This window comes from Bemisia tabaci, chromosome 9, assembly GCF_918797505.1.
Source record: "Bemisia tabaci chromosome 9, PGI_BMITA_v3".
NCBI classification, from domain to species: domain Eukaryota; kingdom Metazoa; phylum Arthropoda; class Insecta; order Hemiptera; family Aleyrodidae; genus Bemisia; species Bemisia tabaci.
Genome location: NC_092801.1, coordinates 30,281,244 through 30,299,676, shown reverse-complemented (window position 1 = coordinate 30,299,676; position 18,433 = coordinate 30,281,244). Strand labels below are relative to the sequence as shown.

At 35.9% G+C, this 18,433-nt stretch overlaps 1 protein-coding gene across 2 annotated transcripts; it reads right to left on the bottom strand.

The window, feature by feature from the left end:
• Positions 1-539: 539 nt before the first annotated feature.
• Hpf1 (Histone PARylation factor 1) lies at positions 540-17,263 on the bottom strand. Of its 2 annotated transcripts, XM_019041249.2 has the most exons (10): positions 16,911-17,263; positions 15,490-15,888; positions 13,729-13,852; positions 11,698-11,895; positions 10,384-10,520; positions 9,598-9,746; positions 7,879-8,111; positions 5,534-5,787; positions 3,606-3,723; positions 540-2,693 (listed from the first exon to the last, which is right to left on the bottom strand). In XM_019041249.2, the coding sequence occupies exons 1-9, from the start codon at positions 17,064-17,066 to the stop codon at positions 3,670-3,672; spliced, it is 1,704 nt and encodes a 567-aa protein (XP_018896794.2). In that variant the 5' UTR covers positions 17,067-17,263; the 3' UTR covers positions 540-2,693; positions 3,606-3,669. The 2 variants fall into 2 exon arrangements, with proteins under 2 accessions (XP_018896794.2, XP_018896795.2); XM_019041250.2 differs by lacking the exon at positions 15,490-15,888 and having other exon boundaries at positions 16,911-17,261.
• Positions 17,264-18,433: the final 1,170 nt, after the last annotated feature.

Genomic DNA, 18,433 nt, shown 5'->3' with positions numbered 1-18,433 from the left:
GAGAAAATAAATTTCTGATCATTAGATCAGGCCAAATTAAGCGACCTAGTAAAAAAAAACTGCAGGAACGAGTGACATTAAAAATTTATGACAGAGAATTGTCCGATGTGTCAATGGCTAGGGTCGAAAAAGGTGTCTCGCACTGTACAAAAAAATCGCAACATTGTAAATTTGTGCTCAGGTTTTATTTATTCAAAAGAAAACTAACCGACAATTTCTATTGAGATTTTCTACGCATTTTCTTCACTCGTTCGAACACATTCACGGAGAATACCAAGGAGATATTTTGGATTGTATTCTCTTGAAAAAATAAAAGGAAGTGAGAATTTTGGAAACATTGCAATGCAGATCAACTATAAACATTGATATGCAATTATAGCTTTCTTGACGAATTTAGGAACGTGAAAACAGCAGAAACCTTGAATGGAACTAAGAGACTAATGAAACATAACATTTCAAGAGGTCGCACTGCAATAATTTTTCCTGTTGGTTCGACTTACTTTTTCAATGACAGGATTAGAAATCCACAACGAAACAAATATTTAGAAAAATACTTTTATTCTAATCGTTTAAATTATTTTAAAAACAGAACACGGAGATTCACAGTAAAATGACTTTAAAAGTTCTAAATATGTTGAGTGGAATTTACAAACCAAACGCAAAGTTGAGTGAAGCACGACAAGGAAAACAAACAGGAAAAAAGTCAACAGTTTGAAGTCTAGCGACGAAAAAGTAGTGCACTTAACCTAGAAAACAACTATTCATGTAAATAACATTGCATCTACACAATTGAAATACTTTAAAAGGTGGATAGGATTCGTTCACATTAAGAATACAATAAAATGAACCAATCCGGTAATATTATACAACTATATTGGGTACTCTTCAACCCATTTAATCACACTTCGTTTTCCTGATTTCACAATAAACCTAGAGGAAAGCGCCAGTTGACGAAGCACAAATTAGATTTCTGCTTTTTTTGTAACCTCCATAACATATCTCACTGGAAGCAATGTAAAGTCAGGGTCATAAGAAACGGATGAATCACACGTGTAACAATGGAAATTTTGTGGAACATATCATGGAATTTTACGAGGCGCTGAAGTCGATGAAAAATATTAAACATTTCTTTGAAAAAAAAAAGAGAATAAAAGTGAATAAATTAATTTCTCCAAATATTATGGGCAAACTTCCGACCATTACTAGGTGTTTGGCTTATAGTCAGTGCCTCAAAACATATTTTTCATTGAATTTCCGACGTATCAGTATTTTCAATAATATTCCACTTGAAATCTCCTGATTTTAAAATTAAATTTCGCCACTTGACATGCCGCAACAAGTTCAAAAGTGAACTTAAAGGAAGATATTCATGGCTACTACTCCAATAAACAACCTTGATTTTCAGATTGGTAACTTACTGATTAAAATACTGGACACTTTATCGTTAAACAAAATAAGAGAACGGTTGAATTGAAATGCTTTCCACTGAGAGGAACTCCGATATTGAATTTCGTTCCCAGAGAATAGATTAGTTGCTATAAAAAACAACAACCACATTTGTAGCTATTCAAGCTGAAAGGGATACTGAGGATCTCTTTAAATCAAGAATGTTACAGTTAAAATTGAAATCAGACGGCCTACGAGACTTCATTTCATCGATAGTTTGCAGCAAGAGATTGTGCATTCCATTTGTTACAATTTAGAAATTAGGTGGTAAGATACTGTCATTAATGATCAGCAGTTTAGATTAAAACTAAAAAAAGATAATTATGCATCAATGGACTATGAATGTCAATGGCTGAATGCGAAAAATGCGTACTTCAATTGAAATGTTTAAAAATCTCCCGTCAAGTTTTATATGTATCTAAAGGAAAACTTATCAAAATGTCCCTTACAATTTTGAGTGATTTTTTGAAAATGAATGAAGAAAATTCACGAAAAATTTCAATGAGAACTATTTAGTTTCCTTTATAAAAATAAGACATGAACAGAGAATTCAACGTCACAATCTGGGATACACATTTCTAACAATTAGCTATAATTAGGCAATGTTGTGTTTATTTCATCCATAGAAAAATGAATTAAAAGGGAGGAGGGCACCAGGTAATGTCAGCGTTGCAAAAATTTCGATAGTCTCTTAAGAGATATCTTTCCAGGCCTACTGTTTTCTGCGTGAAAATTAGACGAGAAAACATATTTTAGAGCGCTTGATCACAATCCTTGTCTGGTGATCCATTTACCCTACTTCCAATTATGCACACAATTTATCCATTTACTGTCAACAATACAGACATATATCATAAGATCAATCTGTGTAAAAAAGCCTTGTAGGAGAAGAAGAAGAAGAAATAGTACTAAAACTTAACCCATTAACATCTAAGACTTTGATTGGTCAGAACACAATACTTCATGGTGCCAGCACGGGTATCAGTTCCGGTAAAGTTCCGTGTTTTAAATGCAGCTTAAACTAAATTTAAAACTTAAGCTAAGTTCATTCCTTCATCTGGTTTGAGGTAAGAAAAAATTTACATGCTTAATGGAGACTTACATTTAGTGGTAGTTTACAAGTAAGTGATTTCAACGAAGAAACATGCACAAGGAATAGTAACAGGGGTTCAAGGCTGAGGCTTTAATAAGCATCACAAAGTACGGGTCCGTTTCATTTGGAACTTTTCTGTTCAGCTTGATAGAATCTGAAAAATACAAGGAAAATTGATTGGTATCAGTTACAAAACAAGCGGGAAAGTTCTAATACTGTCGTATTAGAAAAGCGCTCAGGTGTTAGTAAATGTATTTAATGAAGAAAGGACGTATAAACTCCGTCGACTTGGCTGGGAAATGGAAATAAAACATCAGCTGATAGCAAACAAAGGTTACCAAGGAAACCGTAAACACGTATTTTTGTTTCCCGAAAATGAGCTCACCGTTGAGCTCATCAGGCGCGTTTTTTTTAGGCTTCATTTGAGTTCAACGATCAATTTCGATAAGAATTACTCTACCGCTAAGAAATTTTCTTATAGACAAACGATCGAAACTACCTGCGCATTACGTTAAAAGCATAAAATACAGTTTTCACAGCTTTATTTATTTTAAAAATGGACCCCCCCAAAAAGCCTACACATCGATGAGCTGGTGCGCCATTTAAACGCATTAGCACTAGTATACTAGTACTCAGAGGCAAGTCGAAATCAAAAAGCGCTGCCTATCGGCTGAGCGCTTAAAAGCTGTGGTATTCCCGTGTATCCATCTTTTTTCTGTACTGCAGACACTCTAATTTTAGGCTAAAAACCTTGGTGAAAAATTCTCCAGGCTTGCTTCATGATCATCAAATTGGTATTCTTGATTATAACAGCACAGAACTAGGATGATAAAGTACGCTGAGATAAAAAATTCCTGCACACAAACTCTTGCGCCTCTAAAAGCTTATACAAAATTTGTTAGAATGGTTCACATTCCCTACGATTTATCATTTTAAGTAAAAGAAAAAGCTTTTCCATTTAAATGCTACAAAACTAAAATATGTCTGACCATTCCAAGAATTCCAGGTGCTGACAACTCAGCTGAAAGAAAAGTGAGATAAGAAAGTAGAAAATATTTGTACTTACAACAATAAAATTAGGAGATGTCATTGACATATCAGGTACGGTCCGAATGAACAGGTTAACAGAATTAGGGTTTCATCGCACTCATATCGGCACCACGTCTCCTGTCTTTCAGATGAGCCTGGTTAGAAAAAGAAATGAAACAGACCATTGAAAAACTTGAAACAAGGCAAAAATTTTATCATCAGACAAGGAACTTTCCAACTGTCTATTTTTTTCCAAAGTTCTTGCCCATTGAAAAATTTTAAATGAAACACAAATTTCATTACCAGAGAAAGAGGTTTTCATCAAATGACTATTTTTCTCAGGAATCACTTCCAGGAGATAGATTCCTGGGAGCAAATTTATTGAGCAACTGATTGATATTCGGCCTGATTTAAGCGGAAACAGCCTAACTGCGTTTTGCGTTTTCTAATTTTCTCTTATGTGTAATTTTATTAACGGAGGACTAAACTACTTACACCTTTGAGCTCTCTGTGATTTTACCCTACTAGCTTATGGAGAATATACCTACTCACAAAATTGCAAGTTTCAGTTTTTCATAGTTTTGGTTTGAATGATAAAACATTGGAGAAAATTAGGCAACATCTGACGAAGTTAGGCTAATTTTGGTCACATCTTTCTATTAATTCAAATGCATCAAACGCAATCATTGAGTTTTGAACGAAACACACTTTCAGTTATTTTAAAGAATATGTTCCAAGCAATTTTGTTGATTTTTGCGCACGGACTTGACACTGTATTCTAATCCAACAATGTTAAAGCAAAAACATGACAGGTTGAAACTTAGATCAGTTTTACTGAGCAAGAAAAGTCTGAACTGTCAAAAGTTCTTGGCTCCATTCCAGTCTAACAATTTAGGATTTTTCAATGTCAAAACGTTTGTATGACGCTCCTCTATGTAAACAAGCTAATAAATTAATTTTGAGAATTCACCTGTTACATTTCATCCCTGTAGACGGTCACAGAGTAAATTATCACAAATAGTCTCTTTCATAAAATGAAATCTGAAGATTAGAATCTGTTAATTACGGGATTGACTTAGGATACATCAGTCAATAAATTCTCAGATATACTGTCACAATTTGATGTTACATTAAGTTTAATTGGACTGACAAAAAGTTTGACAGAATAGAACCAAATCAAATCAGGATCGAAGTGAGAAAAAGATATTAGCTATTTTATTTCGCCATAAGACTCAATGTTAGTAATGGTTAAATGTCTATTTTCACAAAATCAAAAGGACATAATTTGCAGTGAGTCCAGTTCAAAACTATTCTAATTCACTCTTTTACCAGATTTTAACTTTGGTCCTATCTCATGGTTGGTGCTACCCTGTCTGTATCTTAATTTTAAGTTGTGAGGATTTAGTCTATTTTCTTTCTTTTGCTTTCTCTTATCATTATTGACTTGCTTTTATTGCTGACGATCAGTAGAGAGTAGAATTCATGCACTTTTCAAGTACAGAAATCAAGTACTTTCAAGGCATTGGAAAAATATTCTGAACTATGCATTTATCAAGCTTTTATTACGGCTGCCCGAAGCGTGTATCTTTCAATTCAGTTCCATAGAGAAAAAAAAGGGGTTATTTGCATTTCAGGCATCTTGGATTTTTTTAATGATTTGATGACGTAGGTCGGTACAGCGACGTTTTTATCCTGTCGATTTTCTTGGAAATGGTGTAATTTAAGGAAAAAAGTCATTCTATAAAAGTGCTTGAAATTATATAACGAGTTGATTTCAGTAAAAAAATCGGACATTATGGTCCGTTTTTCATATTTCGGATTCCGGATTTCGCTGGCCAGGTTGTGACGACCTACGTCACAGGGTAAACAAACCTCAAGATGCAAACACCTCCTTTTTTTTTCTCTATGATTCAGTTCAATTTAAGTCGGGGACAAAACCACCTTCCGAAAAAACCAATCACAAACCTGGATGATTTTTATGTACTCCTGTCTGCCGAGGAGTGTGTAGGACGAAGTGAACATTTGCAAAGCCTGCTTGTGAAGCAATTGGGAACCATAACAAAACAAATCGATCGCTAATTCCAGTCCTGTCCCAAAATCGCACTCGTCAAGGGCTATAGATGCCCATGTGATCACTGTTTGCAGCTTTTCGAAACGGGCCGTCCGCTCAATGTCACTGGTTGCGTTTACGATTGCCTTCAATGTGTTTTTTAACTCAGCTACAGAAAATAAAACACAAATTTTATTGATACATACGGAGGAAAATTCAAATTGTAAAAGAGAAAATTAGTCTTGAGAGAGCAGGACATATAATTTTTAATAAGGAAATTAGCTACCAGAAAGTTACAAATGAGGCTTTAAAATTAATTGGATCGGGCATTGTGCGAGCAAATAATTCTACAGTTTTTTAATAAAGCAAATTTTCAAAAGATAAGTTGACTCCTCTGTTTAAAATTTACATAGAACAATAGAATAACTTTTCATCAGTTTAAAATTGCCTTAAGAATTTACAGGGTTAAAACTCAGCCGGTGACAACCAAAGGCAGACCGGTATCAAGTTTCCAGGGGGCAGGGCTCTTTTGAAGAAGGGATTTCCAAGGATTAAAGAAAAAGAGTCAGATAAGAAGCCCAAATTTTGGCTAAAGAGGCCCCTGTAGAGAATTTTTGGCCAAAGTTTAGAAGGGGATCAGCCTCTAGCCAGTCCATCTCTTGTGATATTGCGACAGCTTGTTGAAATTTACCCCTGAGCATTTATGGACACTTTTCTGAGGGAAAAAGAGTGAACAATTCAACTTACAGACTAGATTTCATACTGAGAGACTTTCACAAAAAGGTTCTACTTAAATCGTTGAGAATATGTTAATTATCACTGGATAATTCAAGGTTTCCTGCCTGCGGGGCGATTATTGAAATGATATCGACTGTATGTTGCCGCTTTGTCGTGTCGCGCCATCGACTGAGTGGGACTCAGTCGATGGCATTACACGACAAAGCTGCGACATAAAGTCGATATCATTTCAATAGTCGCCCCGCAGAGAAACAATTCACTTTATCTGGCCGATAGAAAGAATATCGATGGTGAAACTCCCAAACTACATTTCATTTTCAAAGTTTTAAAATCTTCGTTCCTATTTTATTTCTTTGAGAGAGGAAGAATCTACATCATTCCTTGAAGTTTTCACAGCATTTTTGGACGAAGAAAAGGCAAATCACAGCAGCTTTAGAGAATTGTTGTTGAGTAGTTTTCAATTTAAAAAATAAAGTATGACAGGAAGTCGACAACATCGCAAACCGAGATATGAGGTTGGCAAGTTCCTGCGTCGATATGCAAAGATTTTTATCAATGCTAAGCATCAGACAAAGTAAAAAAAATCAATGGGCCTGTTGCAAACTTTTGCTAGTTGCTAGAGCAAAACTAAGAGTTTTTTCTTGTAGATAATGCCTCAAAAGTCACGATGAGTGCATCGGCAAAGTCTGCAATGCACTCATAACTTCACAATCTGCGTAAGAAATTTGCGGTTTTTTGAGCTTCCTACTTCAAAAACGATACTACGGCACAGATGAACATTTTGTTAGAGGAGTCGTTCCATCGTCGGCAATATTCATCATGGCCGACAGCAATCCACCAAAACACGTGTGATGGGACGAGATAACACCTGACCAGAATGAGACCAGATAACAATCGGTGTGTTTACATTCATATTTTCTTTGCCTGCCTTGATTGACCTTGAACTCTCCTCGAATTATGCACGGAACTGCGGAAGCGTCAGCCATGATGAATATTACCGACGATGGAACGACTCTTCTAACAAAATGTTCACCTGTGCCGTAGTATCGTTTTTGAAGCAGGAAGCTCAAAAAACCGCAAATTTCTTACGCAGATTGTGAAGTTATGAGTGCATTTCAGACTTTGCCGATGCGCTCATCGTGATTTTTGAGGCATTATCTATAAGAAACAACTCTTAGTTTTGCTCTAGCAAAATTTTGCAACAGGCCCATTGGACTTATATGCTTTGCAGATAATCAGGTGGCTGTAGCGCAGAATGCAGATAACATTTTATATAAATACTTAAAAAAAATAGCAATAAATGAATCCCAGGTGTCAGTGTTTTTAAGATTGAAAAGTTCTTGAGATTAACTTTTTCTTACCGATTTTTACACTGTAAACTTTTCTTTCTGCTTAAAGCTACAGCCGTTTGGGCTTGCTGTACAGAAGTTTTACTGAGAAAAAATTACAAAGATATAGGTTATCAGAGGTGCTCAGCCGGCAAAACTCTTATTTTCATTGCAAAAGCATTCTTAAAACTCACCATCAGTCAGCTGCAGATTACGGTAACCTAGTTCTGTCTTTCTGTTGTAAGGAACGACGATGCCGGCTCTGTGGAAGGTTTGAGTAACAACATTCTTGTTGCGCTCAATCATTTTCGGGGTATTTGTCTCCAGGGTGAAGTCATGTTTCTTTGCCCATTCGACTAGCGCTTTTTGTGCAGCAGGAACTTTCATTTTGTTGAAAGGATTTACCTTAATTTTCTCTAGATAAGAGCTGAAAAAGAGGAAGATAAAATAAGGTTAGGAGAGAAATTAACAAAAACCAATTTTTGAGGCTTCATAATTCAGACCATTGATGAGCATAGGCCATAATGTCTAGAGCTCTTCAATTTTTCATTCCCTACTTTCTACAGTTTTTTGATAAAAACCAGCAACTTTCTTTAATTTTCCTTTGAGATATTACAGAAATGACAGTATTCGTCTTAAAAGTTCAGGGAAAAAATGATTCATTCATTCTCCATCTGGTTATTTAAAGAATAGTCGACACGGATTCCCAATTTTTAGAATAATTTTATCTTGGTGGGGAAAGAGAAGAAATGCTCGATTTATGACACCAAATTCCCTGATTTTATTCCTTCTTAGAGGAAGTTTGGCTAACCCAGGTCCCAGACACCATAACATCGGCAGAACCAGCAGCAACCAACGTCATTAAATATTCAGAAGAGTGCATTTTGAGGTATCAAACTTTAAGGTTGTACGAAAAGAGGATAAGGCCCAAATTCTGAAACCAAATACAGATATACTAGGAACGAATTCAAAAAAAAAAAAAAAAAAAAAACCCTTTGACTTTGCATGGCAATTTAATTAGAGTTGAAAAATGAAATTATTGAGCTGAAAATGCTTCAGTAATTATCTTCTTTCCTCATTCCACCTTAATATGGAGAAAAAAATTGGCTTAAATTTACTCAGTGAAATACATTTTGGATTAGAATGCGCTGAAGCAGCGAATTACAGCTTCAAATTATTTGAAATTTTTCAGGTGGGAATATCTAAAACCTCTATATGTGTCCAATATCAAACCGAAAAATCGATTTCTACATAGGGTATTATGCATGACAGCTTCATTAACTAATTTTAATGGGCCTGTAGACAAGTTATGAATCAAAGCGCTGCCTAACATGTTTCTTCTTCAAAATTTCAAGAGATTTTAACGATTCATTCAGCAATTGATTTCCGAACTTTTGATCCGGGTAATCGTTTTTCAATGTAGAACTTTAGACAGAAAATATATTTGACTTTTTTTCTAGTTCTTACTGCTTGGTTTAGCGGCTCATTGAATAAAATGGTATCCTACTTCACCATACTAAGGACAAACACTGTTTGAATTTTCGGACATTTCCAAGTTTACATCGTTAAAACATTCATTTTTGGGAAAAATTGGGGATCTTTTTTCTTGAAGTTTCTACAAACTTTAGATCAAATTGCAAAGAAAATGCCCTAAAAAATTGGAAGAAAAATATTCTAAAAATTTCCTGAAAATCTGCTTCTCATAGAAGGAAATTTGGCAACATCTGAAAATTTACACTGTATTTTTCCTTGACAAGTCAGTACTCTGGAGTCAATTTTTTGAGGCGTGAAAAACTTGTAATGTTTTAAAAGAAAACACCCTGCAAAGAGCTCGAGTATTTACAAAATACTAAAGTATGAAAGATTTTAGCACTTATGATAAGCTGTTGAAAAGAAGATTAACGTGTACTTACTGGACTGCACCAAAGATATTTTCAGCTACAGCTTTGATTATGAAGTTTTCAGCTGCTTCGTTACTGGCAACAAAAGCCGGAGGTTGTTTAGGATCATCTCGCAAGTAACCTAGATGGAACTGCTTCTTGTCATCGCCTTTGATAATAGTCTGAACAAATAGATGATATCGATAAATGAAAACTCAAAAACATGAGGAATGAAAGTAAAAGACAGGCACGTTGCCAGAGCATTTCACCACAATACTCTATATAAGGAGATAAACTGTACAAAATCATAATGCTTATAGCGATGCAGAGAGAATTGCATAAATTCTTTATAAAACTCAGGTATGCACTGGACGGAACCAGCCGAACTCCATTAGACTTTGCCTAATTTTCTCTTGTGTTTTATTCCTTTAACGGAAAAGTAGGTAACACTAAAACTAAACATTTGTAAGTATATTCTTAATAATCTGAGGTAAATCCACAAAAAGTTTGAAGACATTGGATGGTCTAGATATCTATTTGAAAAAATAAAAGAACAGAGAAAATTAGGCGACAAGAAATGTAGCGAATCTGGTTTCAGTCAAATCTGTCTAATTCTTTTTATTTCTCCAGAAATTAAATAAAAGTGAGCTTTAAAATTATGTAAGTTAAAAATTTCAACTTAGAATACGTAGTAATCAACTTTTGATTAGAAAAGAGTGATGTTATTGGGAGTGGGGGATGTTATTGGGTTAAGAGTGATGAGTGGTGCTGATATTTAATGGCACACACAAAAAATAGAGCTTAATTGGTGAAACTTACTTGGAATTCTGGTGGATCATAGTAAAACCTCCAGTGCACAAGGTAATCTTCTGGTTTCATATTTTTACACTTACGCATAGCACCTGAGAGAACATCAAATGGTCCTACTAACGTTAAATCAAACGCTTTGAGGGCATCTACCGAACAAAATTAAAATGGACATTAGACATAAAATACAAAGTTGACCTGGTTTGGAATTGAGAAAAAAAGTTGGTTAAAATTTTTTTCCTCCGTCGGACTCAATGTTAAGGACAATATTTAATAACTATTTTTATGTTCAAATTATTTTATCTCAACTCGGAATTTTTTTAACAGAGAAAATATTTCGAATGTTTGAATTCAAGACTGTTCCTCGATCATTTTTTCCGAAATGTGACTTGTCATGCTCCTGTTAAACTTGGTCGAAATGATACCAACATGAGAATACATGAACGCAAAAAATATCTTCAGGAATAGTCAACTTTTATACTGTATATGTACTTGCTAACTTGTTGAGGGTTCAGAATTTTGTAATTAATGCTTTGCTTTGAAATAAAAATTTTTTTTGCCTGTTACCAATTTTTTTCTTTAAAAGCACAAACTGCCTCGTGACATTTTCAAACTCAATTTCTATTCCTTAGTGATTATTCAGATTCTGGTTTTGGCGAAAGTGCTGCTTGTCCAATCCTGTAAATTGGCTGTACGCAAGCAGTCTATGCAGCAAAAAACCACCGCATCAATCAAATATTAGTTAAATACAGCCAATTCGCTATAAACGTTAGGCAGCAACTCCCTAAAATGAATCCAACAGCATGATGATTCATAAGGATAAAAAATAAGTTGAAACATTATCACACGATTTCTGTGATTTTCCAAAACTTTCTTGGTTTTACAAATTTTGAAGCCTCAATGACATTTTAATTATTTTTCACTTCCTTTTTTTGTATAACTTAGTGGGCGAGATGAGTTCTTCTGCATTCAGGTCTGACATTTCATTATTTGATCTATTTTTGATAATTAAAGAAGGAAAAAATGGTGCTAAAAATGCAGGAGGCTCTGGTATAATCAGAGAAGATTTTTGCACCGAAGCGAAAGATGCTTTTGATGAACTCAAAGGATTTTTATTGGAGTTTTTAACTCAAGGAGTTAAAAGACTTTGTTTTTCTTTTTATTAAGAAATTTTAATTTTGCCTCACTATTGAAAACTGCCAATTGCTCATTTCAGTTCATCATCATCATCATCATCTTCTTCTTCTTCTTGAGAGAGAGACAGAGCGAGAGAATACAGTCACAAAACCTATGAATTACATAAAATTTACGTTAATTAAGACTCACTTTGAGGTTCCTTCTTGTTAAGAGATTCACAAAATGACCAAAAACTATAGAAATCCTCAGGCATCTCCACAAGGAATTTCTTTTTGATGAATTCTTTGTTAGATAATGTAGTTTCATCCACCGTTTCTTCTTCTGATTCTTCATCTGAGCTAGAGTCAAATTGTGACTTACTGGTTGACCCACTAGGCTTTCCAGGCGCTGAACAAAGGTTAATACAAGAGCATGATAAGTTTTTAATACATTCATTGGCGGATGAAGCTATTGGCTTAAAAATAATCAGTGAGTGTTAAATAGACTATGAATTTGTATATTAAGAAAAGCTTGAAGATATAAATGTATCTGTATAGAGAATCAAATTGATGGGGATAGTAATTGGATGCTGTTAACATCAAAGCTGATTTGGATTAAATATAATCCAAAATATTAGCCCTCAATGGCGTAGCATTACGAGTTCGTAACAACGTATTTCTTGGGTTTGTAAACATTGAATCTAGTTCCTCTTGGCATGATTTTGTAAATTAATTTTTTCTTTTTATGAATAACTGATTCCCAAAATTTTAAACTTTTGAAAAGAATTTTGTACCCAATGTTTTTTTCCCAAGCTACAAAATACGAGGTCTGTTAGATTAGAAACCGGATTTTGGTCATAACTAGCCTACTGTGCGCTTGAATTAGGTTTTCTTGATCTTTCCTGATAGCTGAAAATATACTTGAGAATGCTACGTTCACAGATTTGAAAAATCTTAATTAGCTTCGTTGGTATGTGGCTTCAAGTACAGCAACCTCATGGGTGTTTTGCGATTTTATGTTTGACCGAACTTGTCTCTCTTTTTTCGGCCATGCACTACATTTTTCAATCCTTAAGGATGATTGGAGTTTCGTATCGTAGCCGTACAACGTACACTCAAGTATTATCACCGAAAATTATCCTATCCAAAAATGTAGGATCATTGTTAGAACGTTCAAGCAGCTATGGAGAAATTAACATTTGGCTGGATTTTTGTTCAACCAACAACAATCAAAGGGCAAGTGTACCTGAAATGTCGATGCATGTCTATATATTCTATCAAAATTGTATGTACAGAGCCTTCAGAAATATTACACTGTTCAGCAAGCTCGAAACAACCATTTTCGAGACTTTTGCCAACACTTCTTCCACGTGAAAAATGTTAGTTGCCGTTGATGGTCGATTCCCATGCTCCTCATCTTCAACGAACTCCTGACCAGTTTTGTATTTTTTAACCCACTCAAAATAGTGAGAACAGCTCATACAATGATCTTGGTAAACTTTACCTAACATACCAAAAGTTTCGGTACAAGATATACCGAGCTTAAAACAAAATGTAATGTTAAATTTTTGCTCTATCAAAGATCGCATGATGAAAATCGCAAAACGCACCCGACTTCCTCATATTCGAGATGACACAGAATAAACACTGATCAAAATAAACAAAATCTGTGAACGTAGCGTTCTTCAGTATGTAATCAGCTACCATAAAAGTTCAAGAAAACCTAATTCGGACGCACGATAAGCTAGTTATGACCAAAATCCGGTTTCTAATCTAACAGACCTCGTAGATTAGTGTCCCCCAGGATCTGAGATTCAAAATTAAGTTCGAGCTGTACATTGAGAAATTCAACAACAATAAAATAACACTTTCAAACTTATTTAGCCAAAACGCTGTATTTGTATTGACAATAAACAATTTATTTATCCATGCTTACGCGTTTTGGGAGTTCTCCCATCTTCAGAGCATTTAACAAACAGAGGATACATGCACTTAAACAATAAAGTTTTTAAAATTTTAAGTGCTGGCAGTGTGGCATTGAATGTTTAAGTGCATGTATGTTCTATTTGTCAAATGCTCTGAAGATGGGAAACCTCCCGAAACGCGTAAGCATGTATAAATAAATTGTTTATTGTCAATACAAATACTTACAGTGTTTTGGCTAAATAAGTGTTACCAAATATGACACTGATAAACGCAAAGGCATTTAAAAACAATAAAATAAGGCTAATGAAAGACTCACGATCTTTGTTCGGTGACTTCGTAGGACTATCCGAGGGTCTCCTGCCATTGGTTCCTTTGGACGGGGATTCTTGACGGGCATCATCTGATAATCTTGGTTTCTTGGCAGGATTTTCTACTTTATCCTGGAGCATGACAAAAATTATTTATTAATTGATACGGTTTTTTGTGTTCATTTTAGTGAGAAATATGGATAGTCAGAAAAAAAGGCGATGTACAGGAAGACATGATGAATGTAAGAACGAATCCAGTAAAACGTTAATTTCCTTCAGACAGTAATGAACCAACAAAGTTACTCGCTCAGTGAGAATAAATTTACTTTTTACTTGGCTTTTACAAATGTGGTTGAGAGGTATGAGATAAAAATATTTGTAGAAAAACCAAGAAAGCTTGCGTATTATAATTCAAAACATTACAATCTGGTCTTACCATGACACTTAGTCTATAAAACTAGTCACTTGGTCAATAATAATGAAAGATTTGCAATATGAAGTACTTAAAATCATAAACTTAAGATACAAAGCAGGGTACCAAAAGAATAAAAAATCTGATCAAATTGTTCATTCATAAAACCTCGGAATTTTTTTCAAAGGCTGATTTGCATGCAAAGCTATCTACAGTTGAGGGGAAAGAGTGAGGGAGACAACAAGGGGAGCGAATACTGTTACGTGAAATGCTAATCAAAGGGAGATTTGTCGAGCGGCCCCCCAGTATAATATACCACGAGAAAAAAATCATTTTGTGAATTATGGATGTAATTCCTTTAATCATGCTCATATTTGTATTTACATTAAATTGAAAACTCCTTCAGACTCTGAAATCCTCAGATAGGTGCAAACATATTCAAATGTACTTCTTGCTAAAAACTACGAAGATTAGCATAAGAACTTAAAAAATTGGAAATTTATAACTCACTTATACTTTGATTAAGAGAACTTAGATGCGTTCCAGGTTTCTGACCTAATTTTAATTTCCTTTTTTCAAAATTAGATACTAACACCTAATTTAATTGAGTTGCCTTTGCTTACCAAATTCACAAAATAAATAAGCCACCTGACATGGGGAAAATTTTTCAATTCGAGAGATAATGGTTTTGAGAGGTACTGTTTGTACTATAAAACTCACAAGGGAGAAGAATTTTCTTACTGACAAACTTAATTTGCGATATAGGTGACCATTGAGGAAAAAAAATTTGTTTCATTATCTCAAAATAATAATTGAAAAAGTCTGAGATTACTGTTTAAGTTTATGGGGAAGAATTTTCACACTTGTGTTTTCAGCATTCTGTATAGGCGTGGAAATTGCACTGGGTACATGGGCATCCCTTACCTTTAGACTCAAAGGAAAAAAAAGGGGAAACTATGGAAGATAAAAAATGAAAAAATGCGGGTGCAAATAAATTACTAGAAAAATCAAAGCATTGTATTGATTAAAACAAAATATGCACTTTTACAATAAAAAAATTTCCTATAGAAACATTGAGGCTGAGATAGTTGATTTGCAAATAAAGTTGTTGACTGACAGCTCACAGTGGATACAAATAAAAACAAGGGAAGAAAGCAAGAACACAATGATATTTCTCCGGATTGTGCGGATGAACATGTTCATTCTTTCTGGGAACTATTGTCTTTGCTCAGCTTCTAGTGGTCTGCAGTTGACCGTGGGAGATAAAAGGAAAAAGTTCTCAAGGATGGATCAAATGAAAGTGACAGATGTATGACGAAGGTCTTTGCAGGAAAGAAGGATGCGAAAAGGCTCTTACCTCCTCGCTTGATAGATTTGGTGCGAGTCGCGCAGCGATAGCTGCTGCATCCGCCAGGAGTTTTGCAGCCGCTGCTTCATCTGGTATATAATATTGGTGAGGGACAGCAGGGATGTATGGAACTGCTGAGACAATCGGAGCCGTTGGGATGAATGGAGTTTCTGGGACGACAGAGGCTGTTGTGATAACTGGGGCCACTGGAATCAATGGCTCTGTTGGAACGTCTATTACATCGTGCTCTGCAAGGAAATGAATGCCGAGGTTCTCTGGTTGTGCTGGGATTTCAGGCACCGGTTGAGGCTTAATTTTTGGTTGTGGAGGAGCCTTCATCATTCCCGAGGTCGCTTTGATGAAGTAGTTGAGCATTGTGTTAGAGGAGACGATCTTCTTCTTCGCAGCCTGTGGAACATCCATTTTCTTGATCAAGGCTTTCTAGCGTTCCATTTCTCATTATCACAGATAGAAAACTCGTCACTAACAAGCGGCTCACAGATACGATTAAAGAATTGATACTCATAACCTTTGAACATGGTGTCTAGCATTCTTATCCATGCTCATTCCCCGATTAGATACCTAAGTTTCCTCCCACCTCCCCAGATATTATTCGGAGAAAGTTAATACCTCTCATGAGTTCCAGGTAAGAATTTTGATTTTTTCAACCTTCAGCCAATTCTTTGGCGCACATATTAAAATTAACTACATAAACAACTTGAAACTCGAGAATTTAAAACATTTGAACAACCCATTGCTAAGTGTTTAACTTGTCTGTTAAAACATATTATTGATTCACTGCACGCTCTGCAGCTACATTGGATTGAAGATGATGGCCACTGCAATTTTGGCAGCCACAAAGGAAAAAAATGTAGAAAGATACGACCAATAAGAAAGGAGACAGATAGCATGGGGATGAGGTGTAATGAGATTAAGGGAGATAAAAAAAGGGTTGTTAGCCTTGAGTTAGAGGGGTACGTATGGAAAAACAGCCACCATACTCAGTTCTTTCGCTGCGCTTTCCTGCGTTTAAAGTATGGTTCCTGGTGGATTAGAGAAATATACTTCCAAAGGACTGTTTCAAAGATTAATCACAGACAGGATTTACTTATTCTCGATTTGAAGCTCAAAAAGCTTCCAAAAGACATGATGGGAGTTGACGTAGAAGCCTTCTCGTCACAGTGTAAGACTAAAATACTGGACCTACTCCCTCTATATTGTTCTGTATGATAGCTTCAACGAGATCCTGGCATCAAATAGATGGATGATGAATTCATATTCAAGGGAATTTAAAATATGACTTAATGATTTGGTTCCCTCGGAGATAAGATATTATGACTGGCTTCCATTCATATGCAGTGTGACCATACATCGGAAGTGCCCAACTCATGGCTACACGAGTGAAAACATGAAAAGAAATAATCGTTTACCTGGGATGTCGTAAACTCGCCGAAAACCTTGGGTGGGTGTTTGTAAGTTTCATGGTGCACAGGATTCTTCTGGTAGCATTTGAAACCATACTGGCAAGGAGTTCTAGGATCTTTGCTGTACTGCTCCATGATAGCAGCAACTCGGGCTTCCTCCATCGTAATAGGGCTGCTGTTCTAGAACTTCATTAGACAAATAATATGGAAAAGAGAACTTGAGAGGGTGAGGGGCAAGTGCCAAACAGCTAAAATTACACTAATCGATAACAAGGAACAGAAATTTTGCAAAATACACAGTTACTAAAATCGCGAAAATAATGGCGGGACGAAAACAAAACAAACAAAGTGAGGTTAATGCTGCAGCTGCAGCAACTCTAGCGACACCTAGTGGCGAAAAAGGAAACTTTATTGGTTAGTGTTTATTATGTGAGATGATAGAGAGCGCAGAGCGCAGGCGGAATGAATGTAAGTGTGAGAAACCAAATTCACCAAAAATATGTAAGTACATAGTACATACAGGAGGGGGAGGGTATGGATTCGATCGACATGAATCGATAGAAAAATGAAAACGTGAATTGATCGACATGAATCGATCGACACCGATTCGATCGACAAATTGTTAAAAAAACCGGTGTCGATTCGATCGACATGAATCGATCGAAAAATGAAAACATGAATCGATCGACACCGATTCGATCGACAAATTGTTAAAAAACCGGTGTCGATTCGATCGGCATGAATCGATCGAAAAATGAAAACGTGAATCGATCGACAACCGTGAATCAATCGACAAACCCGTGAATCGATCGACAAATCCGTGAGTCGATCGACAAACCCGTGAGTCGATCGAATCGGTGTCGATCGATTCACGTTTTCATATTTCGATCCATTCATGTCGATCGAATCGACACGGGTGTTTTTAAATTAACTGTCGATCGAACAGGTTTAGAATTTCCGCTCTTCATGGGAGAAACGAAAAATTCACGCTTATGCCTCAGCTTCGTGCGGCTTTCACACTGAGAGTGTAAAAAAGAACTGGCGTTAGGGAATGTAAGCATCTTGCTCGTGCCGGTTAGTGCGAAAATGAGGCACTCACCTATTCGGACCTGAGTGTCGGTATGCAATGTGGTATCACGCGGAAAGGAAGGATGATCAAAGCTTTTCCACCGGCCATTAAAAACTGGCGTTTGGGGTGTAGGCTTCTTATTATGTTATCTATGTTCACACTACTGCCGTGATAGCGAAGAGAGCAGCAAGTGCAAGAACGAAATTTTGAGAAAATGGGCTCAGAAGTCTCTGACCGGAGAATTTTAGGCATTGAAAGAAGCCTCCGTTCTTTGTCAAATTGCCAATAATTGACCGAAAGACTCCTAGAAATCGTTTGGATGATTAAAAATCGACTTATTTTATTTAAATTACATACATACATACAGCCGCTTTTATAGCGCAGCCTCGCGCTCTGCGACGCCCAATCGCCATTGCCCCCTATCCTCCCAGAGATCATCAGGCAATTGGCACCTTCTGAT

What these genes read in the sequence shown, in the direction of transcription:
- Hpf1 (XM_019041249.2), bottom strand. Translation starts at nt 17,066, where the DNA reads ATGGAGGAAGCCCGAGTTGCTGCTATCATGGAGCAGTACAGCAAAGAT. An exon ending in GCGAGTTTACGACATCCCAG is followed by an intron (nt 15,889 to 16,910) that starts GTAAACGATTAT and finishes GATGTTCCACAG; the next exon opens with GCTGCGAAGAAGAAGATCGT. An exon ending in ATGATCCACCAGAATTCCAA is followed by an intron (nt 9,747 to 10,383) that starts GTAAGTTTCACC and finishes CTATTTGTTCAG; the next exon opens with ACTATTATCAAAGGCGATGA.